Here is a 10,368-nt window from a genome sequence, read left to right as displayed (position 1 = left end):
CGAGAGACTTTTGTCTAATTACATCCGCACCTGCGTCCTCGCTGTCGTGCCAACCACGTGACAATAGTTACGAGACGACAGTACATCGAAGGACAAAGACGTGAAGGGTTATCGCGGTTTGTTTTGGTTTTCTCTGAGACGTAGTTCCGTGGAGACCTCCGTTCTAAAAAGCGGAGCTGGTGAGGGAGGAGGACGTCTTTTGGCATAATTACAGGCTCTGAAATTGAATACGCTGCTATTAAATTGAGAAGTATCAGATAAAATCAGTCTTTATTTCAACCAAAAAGGGGCACCTGGCACTCTAGGAAAAAGCTCCGAGAATATTGGCTGGCTAAATTCTGGCTATATATGATTTGCATTTTTATAGAAGATGGGAACAGCTCAACTGGGAAACGTACAGCGGCGCGCTGTAAGGTTGATAGTAACCAAGTACAAACGAACTTAATCTCCAAATTTATGAATGGCAAAAGCTCAAAATCAGGCCTATTAGTGTTTGCGTAAAGCTGGCCTGCTATCAGCTAATAAACGGTAAACTACAAAGGTCCCCACTCAATTCAGTTTTTAATAACGCACAGCGCTTGCCATCAGCTCAATTACAGCACAGCATCATATTTTGCCCAAATAAATCATTCATTTCGCTGTTTTCCATGAAGGCTTAACGAGTAGAATATTTTCGTTGTAAAAGTTTAGTGATGAGAGGATTCTTCAGATCATCAAGTAAATATTTATATGTAAAATTTTTTGTGCGTGTTTTAATGTCGCCTTCTCTTTCACATTGCGTAACAGGGTCTTTTTACCGTTACTCGAAGGCTTGCTGTAATGGCAGATGTAAACAATTTTTTCTGTTCTGCGCCCTTCCTTCCTGAACGCGGTTAAGATGTCTGCAGCATTATGCAAAGAAATATTGCACAGCGGCCCCTAATCACATAGTGTTGGTACTGCGACAGCGTTAGAAAGGCGCTAATAATGCCTTTACCGGCAGTGGTGTAATTTCCAGAGTGGTGACGTCACTTCTCTCCCGCCAATGCCAATATCTGTCCTGGTGACATCACTTTTCTCCTGACGTTCAGCGAATTTTAAGACCGAAGACGCATTTTTGTCTCTGATTAGGCTGCCAATATTACCGCATTAAGAATTGCCCCAAGAAAACACGTTTAGGCAACTAACAAATACAGCTGCAATGTCCGCGATGTAGGAATGACAGATCAGGCTCCATAAACTTGCAACGACATGGACCCCACAAGAGCTGGTGGTGCGCTTGATGCGTGTGTAACATGATGGGCCGAATTCTCTCATTACAGCTGATAAATACATGGGTGTATGTTGTGCAAAGCGGCTTCGTTTAAGCATCCCACATTTAGCATTTACGCCTGCGGTTTTTGCCACACCTTATTCATGTCCTCATGCATTTCGTCCAAGGTGTCCCCACTGGAGAAGAGGAACCTATGGTTGTCGAGCCCAATGAGGTGAGGACAGCATTCCATCTTCACACTGCCCTTTTTGCCTTGATCTGCACTGCATAGTCAAACATGATGGCCTGAGCTGGTTTTAAAGGCTTAATAAATTTGTTTTACTTTGTTTATATTGGGGTTGAACGTCCAAAGAGAGTAAGGGTATATCAGGGGCACCATAATGAAAGGCTGCAGAAATTTGCACCGCCTGGTGTTCTTTAACATGCACTTATATCGCGCAGTTCACGGGCCTCTACAGTATCGTCTCCTTTGAAATTCAATTTCTGCGGCCGGGATCGAGCCCGCGTCTTTCAGGTCAGCAGCTGAGCGCCATAACCAGTAAGCCACCGCGGGGGGCGCTTAGGAAATTGTGTGGGTCATACAAATATCATCAGGTATGAGGGCGTCCAGTTTGAACTTCTGGATTAACTTTGAACAGTTAGGCTTCAATATGTTGCACCAAAATTTCGGCGGATGGGCGTCTTGAACTTCATCAGTTTCCTTAAGGCGGTACACGCTGCATGACACAATCTCGTGATCTTTGGTCTGCCTTCTGGCACCGTAGCAAATGCGTGGCAGCGCCATATTCATCGCCATATGTTTGCTGCTGCACCTGCAGATTCTGCGCGCTAATCTTAAATGCCCTTAGACTGTTTTCGATCGTCAGTGTGACTGGTGAGGCAGCGACCGTCTTCAGACAAACCGGAGTTCCGGCCTGCGCATTTGTGCGGAGCGGAAAACTCGTGCACGAATTAAATGTGCCAGTCGGCCTTGCGGACGAGAGAAGAGACAATGCTCACTACTCGTTACTCGGGGTAAAGTAATTGACTTGAAAAAAAAAGTGTTGTGAGATATACAGATCGCATATACGCAGTCATGCCGGCTACGCTGGCGCACGTCATGGAACGAGCGCGATGAATTATCAACTGCCGTTATTTTATAAAATTTCCTGATTGTTGTTAAGTTTCACTGTAGTTGTTAGCTGCAATTGGCATTGCTTAGTGCGGCCGCCGCTGCCTCCTTTCCTTACGGTAGGAAGAGCTTTTCGTAAGGCATACAGCTTACCCTCGTTATAACGACGTTGAAAGGCTCGGCAGTCACTTCGCTATAGACATAGATTTGTTATAGAACGTGTTGACCGAAGATCCAATGGGAACATCTTTGCTTCGTTATATCCTTTGTTTCGTTGACAACTCTTTCGTTTTAACGAGGTTCGACTGCATTTTGATAGCTTTTTCTAGATAAGCACGATATAAATCGGATAAATCTTGAAAAAAATGTCAAGTACATTTCAAAAACGTAGCGAAACCTGCTTGAACTCAATACTCAGTACAAAAATTGATCACCTAATGTGCGCATCAGATCACTCGCCAAATCATAGTGCCTGGTAATTTATGTTTTATCTGTACTTAATCGTCCCTCCGTGTACACATTTTCATGCGTTTTTGGTGGGCACAAGCTTCGGCCGGTGCAGCTATCTCTACCAAACTTCAGAAGCGCCAATTTCACTCTTATGGCGGGCTGCCCGACTAACCCATTTTCACGCGTACGTTTATTTTGATGGGGGAGTTGAAAGAGGGGGTAGGCGGCTACCGGACATTAAATCGCAAATTCGCATCGGGATGACGACGACGACCTAGCTTTAACAATCAGCGCTGTAAAATTTAACCTGTATACCCCAGCCCCCAGTTTGCAGTGGAGCGGCTGGTAAACGCAGCGGAATTATATACGCAGGTGAGATCGCAAGATGCCAGTCTCGGCGGTGAGAGCTTGCCCCGAGTTACTGACCTTGGGCAAGTCCACAGTCAATGGTTGCCCAGTGGGAGTGTTCACGTTGAAGGCGCTGCCCAAGGGACTGCACTTCGGCCCGTATCAGGGAGTAAAGGTGGACGACATCGAAAATGGCGGCTGCACCTGGCCGGTAAGCTTGCTCGGCCAATGTGTAGAACACTCAGACTCGGGTTGTTAAGGCTATTATAGAAAATGTTCGAAACACCTGAGCACTACGCTGCTCGCATTGTTACTCTATCCCGGACTTACAAGTGCATTCGAGGTGAGTTTTTTCTTTGGGACAGATAATGCTGGAAAACGTGCCTTTGTTGTGTGATAGGGAAAGATTGCAGTGGATGATTACAGTTGCAAACCGCATATATAGGATTGAACGAACATGCGCGCTTTCCAATGTCATTGTATTATACTGTACGCCTGCACTTACGGGCCGAGTTATTATAATGCTAGAGGAAAAAGAGAAAAAATGTGTAAGCATGTTAACATATAGTTTTCAGTGCCTCAACCTTCTGCCAAACTTCTATGGCACGCGAAAAGAGAGACATAACCCTGCGACATCGCTGAGTCACCAGTTCCACCATTAAGGTCTTTTTTATTTTCCTGAAAAAATTTCCCGAAATCTCAGGTATGGCTACCGGTGCTGGTGCACCCTAAACCGTCCCGCGTACAGTACAAGAGTCGCACTCCCAAGCAAAGCTGGAAGCTTTAGCATAAGCTGAAGGCTAAGCTAAAAGGTTGAAAAAAATGTATTTACTTGAACATTATTAATAATCTTGAAAGGAACTCCACTATCTTGGACAAGCTGAATGCAGTAGCATTCATGCACTTTTAAGGAAGCTGATTTTGGTTTTTTTATATCGCTGACAATGTCACTATACGGACTGCAGTGTTTGGTGGCATGGGCTGTCCTTTTTTTTCCGCCAAATTCATTGTCAGTAGACCAAAATACATTGTTCCATAGTGTACTTTGGCCTCAGAGCCCTTGCGCCATGAACGTTTTCAGTCAGAATCATGATCATCAAAACAGGCTGTATATTTGTTAGTTCCATATTGACAAAAATCTCCCTAGAGGGGTACCAGATGGCGCCCGGTAAGCTGCGCGCGTGTCTGCAGCATTCGGGCCAACGTGCGCGCAGGCGGTGGCAGTTTCTGGTACATCAGTAATGGTACCAGGGTACACGGTGCGCTGACAGTGCCTTGATGGCCACAGAAACAGTCCGTGTAACAGCGCTCAGTAACGTTAGAGTGCGTACACTGGTCGGTTCGAGGGCCTTCGAAATGCCCACCTGAGAGAGGTATAAGATTAGAACACGAAATACTGGCCCTTTTCCGCACACATAAAACTCACGCCAAGTTTTTTTGCGTCCATTATTTCCCGTGAGCACGGTTGCAAAAGAATTTGACTTGAACATTTAGACGGTTGAAACGTTGTGTTGTGCAGGTGCGCCGATGTGGAGAGTTCTTCGTGGTAGACGGCCGCCCGCAACAGCGCAACCACTGGATGAACGACGTGAACTACTCTCCCAGCAAGCGTAGACATAACCTCGTGGCCTTGTTCGTGAACGGAGACATCTACTACCGAACGCTAAAGAACGTCGGCCCAGGCGAAGAAATGCTCGTTAGATATTCAACGTCATTCGCCAAAAGTTTGCTGGGGAACCCAAGAGAACCAGGGGCGTTGAACGGAGGTGAGGAGAAACTTATCCTGCATTCCTTAGCTGCTAGATAATAATCGGTTGATAGCGTATGCAAGTTACGGATATGCCTGATTCATCATCATCATCACCAACAGCCTGACTACACCCACTGCAGCACAAAGGCCTCGCCCACGTCTTTCCAATTAACCCTGTCATTTGCCTGCTGTGTCCAGCCTATAGCTTCCATCTTCTTAATCTCATATGCCCACCTAACCTTCTGCTGACCCCTGCTACGCTTGCCTTCTCTTGGAATCCACTCCGTTACCTTTAATGACCAGCAGTTATATTGGCTTCGCATTACATGCCCTGCCCAAACCCACTTCTTTGTCTTGATTTCGACAAAGATATCATTCACGCGCGTTTCTTCCCGCACCAACTGCGCCCGCTTGCGGTCTCATAACGTTACACCTACCATTTTTCATTCCATGGCTCGCTGCATTGTCCTTAAGTTAAGCTGTACTCTTTTCGTTAGCCACCGAGTTTCTGCCCCATAGATGAGTGCCGGTAAGATACAGCTGTTGTACACTTTTCTCTTGAGAGATATTGGTAAACTGCCATTCCTGATATAAAGAACCTGCAACATGCGCTCCACCCCATCATTTTCCTTCTAGTTATTTCCCTCTTATGATCCGGATCAGCTGCAATACCTTTTGCAAACGGGCGGTGAATAACATTGGCAAACTCGTGTGTCCTTGCCTGGCACCCGTGCTTAGTAGAATTTTCTCGCTGACTTTGTGGAGGACTATGGTAGCCGTGCAGATGCTACATAGCTCTTCCAGTATTTTGACATAAGGCACTTCTACACCATCATTACGCAATGCCGTATGACTGCTGAGATTTCCATTGAGTCAAAACGCTTTCACGTAATCAATGAAGGCTACTTATATTGGTTGGTTATATTTTGCGCATTTTTCTAACACCTGAACATTAAGGTGAATATGATCTATTGTGGAGTATCATTTACGAAAACCTGCCTGACCATTTGGTTAATTGAGGTAAAAGTATTTTGACATAAGGCACTTCTACACCATCATTACGCAATGCCGTATGACTGCTGAGATTTCCATTGAGTCAAAACGCTTTCACGTAATCAATGAAGGCTACTTATATTGGTTGGTTATATTTCGCGCATTTTTCTAACACCTGAACATTAAGGTGAATATGATCTATTGTGGAGTATCATTTACGAAAACCTGCCTGACCATTTGGTTAATTGAGGTAAATACCTTTATAAATACCTTGTATGCAGCAGAGAGTAGCTCAGCAGCCTGTAAATTTTGAAGTCCTTGGCATCTCTTTTCTTATAAATGGAGATATTTTCGTTCTTCCAAAATTCTGGTACGGTCGGGGTCATAAGGCATTGCGTATACAGGTTGGTTGGTTTTCTAGCACAATCTCCCGTCCGTGTTTCAACAGATCTGCAGTGACGTGATCCCCAGCTGTTTCTTTTCCCCTTTGCATCCCTCCTAAGGCTTTCTTTTCTGCCTCTTTCATTTTTGGCGAGATGACGCATTGGTGCAGGCTACTCTCTCTCTCATTAATGTCGTGATTATATTGGCTACTTTATAATTTGTATAGGACTTTTCTGCTAATTTTATTATCTTATCCAATTTGTTGACGTCATTTCCCTCCTTGTCTCTTTACGCATACATATGGTTTTTACTCATGCCTAGCTCCCTCTTCACGAAGTTTAGACTTCCTCCGTTCTTCAGAGCATGCTCGATTTTCTGCATAATAAATTTCCTTATTTCGGCTACAACCCCTTGCACTCATTTATTAACTTCGATTGTTCTGCTAGTTCTATTCTGTCGGTAGAGTAAGGCACCCTCATGATTTGGCGTTTCCTAATAAAACTTTTTTTTTCTTGAGAAAGCTTGCTGGTATCCTGTTGAACTCACCTACTGCCTACTTCTACTGTGCACTCCGTAATGACAGCTGTCAGATTATCGTCCACTCTATGTACATTAAGATCGTATTCATCAGTTAAAGGTAAATATCTGTTTGGCAGCGATATCCTGAATTTTCTTCTTACTGCTAACTCATTATTGGACTTCCTCTTCACTAGCTTCTTCCGTTACCTCGTCAAGTCTAAGCTAATTCAATTATGCTTGATTATGAACACTTTGAATGTCAGCAGGGATGGCGGACCTCTTTGTGTGAGGGCATCTGGTCGAATTGGTGAAGGAACAGTGCAACATTGCCTAATAAGCAGGAAGATTAAATTGTGGATAAAAGATAATGGATGCTTGCTTTTTATGTATATATTCGTAGTGCATGAAAAGGACCTCAACCTTGTGAGAGAACTCCTCATTTGATGTGTGTGTACCGACACGAAGCTGGTCGATAGCGCTTCCAGAAAAGGCACTGTCTTTTTAGAATGAATGGTTATAATACGTATTGACAGATCTGTGCGGGTTAGTACCGTCACACTGCCTTTGTACTATTTTATTACTATTTTAAGGAAACTACCATGCACCGAATTGATACTAAGGAGCTGATGTGAAAAAGTACTACGGCTGGCATTTTCCTCACTGCCACGGTACACATTAAGAACACTGAATTCTCTGGGCAGTTCTTCACTTTACATGTGCTCATTCGCTCCTCGCACTGCTCTGTTCTTTTTCAGAGGACGTCAATATCGTTCCTTTGCACAGCCTGCTTCATGCCTGTGAGAAGTGCGGTGACCTCTTCTCTACGCAGTACAAGTCGGAAACGCATACCCGGCGGAAACACTGGCATAAGACGGAGGGAATCCGCCGTGGCACGCATTGCCCCAACAAGAGCAGTCACAAGTAGGCCTGAAACTGTTTTACAGTGCCGTTCCTTGCTTGACACCATCATGGCTAGTCAACTCGGAAACTGTGCTTTCTGCTGACTAGCCACTTTTTCAAGCCATAAATATGTTAGAAAGCACAAATCGTGAAGTCCCCGTACCAGTGCACAATGAATGCCTGAACGACACGATTTTCGGGCACTGCAGGATGCAGCCATCAGCATGATTAGTAGCAGTAGCACACTCGAAAGTGTCTCTTCGCACTTGTGTGGCGCGTTTTGTGTTCTATTCCATCAAGAAACTGCCCACTTTTTTCCAGGAAGCTAACAGTTACAGTCCAAACGAGCCTGACGGTTGTACTGTCTGTGTTCGTTGTATCCGAATTTCGTTGTATGTGAACTTCTAATATTACACCCATGTTATAAAAAGCAGATAAAAAGTACATATAGTCTGTTTGGGAGTTACGTGCATCTGATACTTGAAAGCAAGCCCTATCAAGGTGCTTTCCAAGCTGTCCACGGTGGTCATGTTCTCCCCACCGAGAAGCTTGTCGCCAGCAATCTGCTTTAGGGTGTGACATACCTAATAAAGGTTGAGGCAATAGGTCGTCTTCGGCTTCGTGATCTTCATAATGTTCCTGACAGTCTGGGAGTGCTCGTACTTTACTAACAATGCTTCATCAGTTCGTGGCTCATTGATGTTGGTGTTAACGAAATCACCCGGTCCGGCCAGCTTCCCAATAACGACACGTTGCCGCAAACTACTCGTGCGTCACAGTCATCTGCCATGCCTGGGTCCATGCGGCTGTGAAGCTGGCGCAAGTACGCGCAGAACGTATCAACTGCACAGTCTGTCTGGGTGTTTTGTACTCACCGTGGCAGCGCAGATTGTGAAGAGCAGATTGGGCTGGTAACGCTTGCCCCGTGATCTGCTAGGCAAGCGAGACACGCCAAGTGATTGCTATTCAAACTTCTCTAATCGCTATTATTGGTTGATCGCCGACCCCCTCCGTATAAAAATTCCTAGTCTGAAGCCGCTGTTTCGGTGTCAAAATTGATCAAATCTCCTGTGTACGAAATGGCCCGGCTGGTGCTTGTTGTAGAGGCCTCTCACGAGGACTGGCGCAAGTCTACGAGCCGCCCGCGAAATCTGGTCGCCTCGTGGCCAGCCCCTCATAAGCGCTGATCTTTACTGGACGCTAGAGAATTGAGGGTGATATTGTGCATGCGTGTTGAGAACTTGCAGAGCTGAACTGAGCTGTGGTGCCTCATAAAGTCCTCAATAGGCCTAATTAGCATTACTGCTGAGTCGCACACATTACAACCGAAGTATGGGTCAAGCGAGGTTCTCTTAGCAAGGAAATAGGAAGGAAATGTCAACAGTAGCGGAAAGAGTGTCAGCGTGAGACAATCGTTCACGCGGAAGAGCTGCGTCAGGGACAGGCAAAGATGCGCCTAACACCCGCGGCAGTGATAGAGGTGGAAGGTGTGAGAATCATTGGCGAAATCATAGCCTTGAAAGAGATGTGCAGACATAACTAGACAACTTTCGCCTACCAAGTACAGCGTTACCGTTATCGAAGTACCGCCAGGCCGCCTACCGCCTGTGAATGCACGCTGATTGGTCCGGTGCAATGGTACGGTACCGATAACGGTAACATGGTACATGATATGCTAAAGGTGCTTACTTACAGAGGCATCCGGAGCAGAAATTCTTAGTCGTCTCTTATTCTGCTTATTCTTACCCTTCATGTACGCAGGGCTGATATCATCAGGCACGCGCGTACCCATGTTGACAAGCGAAAGTCCATGTGCCATGTGTGTAAGAAGAGGTTCTCCAAGCCGGACCATCTCAAGGTTCACATGATGATCCACAGTGGCGAGAAGCCCTACGAGTGTGGCCAGTGTGGCAAGAGATTCAGGCAACGCGTCCATGCAAGGAGGCACGAGGAGGTCATACACTTCCGCCGGTACCCGCTGACCTGCCAGAGGTGCGGGGCTGGTGCCGAGGACGTCTTCAAGCTCAGGCACCACACCTGCAAGCCGCTTGGCACCACGGAGGATAAAGAAGGATTGAAGCGGTGCCGAGGACGGCCACGCTTAAGGGCAGACGGAACGTCGCCAAAGGTACGACCGCAAAACACAACGGAGGGTACGCCGCTGCAAGGAGGAGTGAAGAGGGGCCGAGGTCCACCACGTAAAGCAGTAACGCAAGATGCGTCAGCGCCGAGAGCGTAAAAGCTTACAGGAGTTCCACTACCGCAGCAAGGAGTGTAGCAAGGTCAAGGTCGACCACGTAAAGAGGCAGCGCAATATGCGTGGGCGATATAGCGAGATGTAGCGACATATAGCGTTCGGTCCTGAATAAACAACCTTTTTGTCAAATACACTTTACGACTTCTTTCCTCAACTGAAAGGCAAAAGGAAGTCAACTCAAACGTTAATGCAAAAGACAAAGCCATAGACAAGGCCCCGGATTGTGATCACACCCAATGACAGCTTGTCTTGACAATGAAGGGAAGGTTAAATGTGGAGCTTTCTTAGGACTCCCTAACTTGTTTTTGAGGGGGGCAAGACTTGGAGCTTATTTTGTTAGGTATTTTTTGCTCATTTACAAAATTTTTTGAAATAAATATTTTTCAATGTTCAAATTTTGATGC

At 45.9% G+C, this 10,368-nt stretch overlaps 1 protein-coding gene across 1 annotated transcript; it reads left to right on the top strand.

Moving 5' to 3' along the window:
• The first annotated feature begins 3,198 nt into the window (after positions 1-3,198).
• Positions 3,199-10,035, top strand: LOC144106234 (histone-lysine N-methyltransferase MECOM-like). Its single transcript, XM_077638994.1, has 4 exons — positions 3,199-3,372; positions 4,681-4,927; positions 7,563-7,728; positions 9,469-10,035. The coding sequence occupies exons 1-4, from the start codon at positions 3,199-3,201 to the stop codon at positions 9,944-9,946; spliced, it is 1,065 nt and encodes a 354-aa protein (XP_077495120.1). The 3' UTR covers positions 9,947-10,035.
• The last annotated feature ends 333 nt before the right edge of the window (positions 10,036-10,368 follow it).

Source organism: Amblyomma americanum, chromosome 1, assembly GCF_052857255.1.
Source record: "Amblyomma americanum isolate KBUSLIRL-KWMA chromosome 1, ASM5285725v1, whole genome shotgun sequence".
NCBI classification, from domain to species: Eukaryota; Metazoa; Arthropoda; class Arachnida; order Ixodida; family Ixodidae; genus Amblyomma; species Amblyomma americanum.
This window is presented reverse-complemented; position numbering and strand designations above follow the sequence as displayed.

Bases quoted from the DNA above. Each gene is read 5' to 3' on its own strand.
- LOC144106234 (XM_077638994.1), top strand. From the start codon at position 3,199: ATGCCAGTCTCGGCGGTGAGAGCTTGCCCCGAGTTACTGACCTTGGGC. The intron at 3,373-4,680 runs GTAAGCTTGCTC...TGTGTTGTGCAG, and splicing joins ATGGCGGCTGCACCTGGCCG to GTGCGCCGATGTGGAGAGTT. The intron at 4,928-7,562 runs GTGAGGAGAAAC...GTTCTTTTTCAG, and splicing joins ACCAGGGGCGTTGAACGGAG to AGGACGTCAATATCGTTCCT.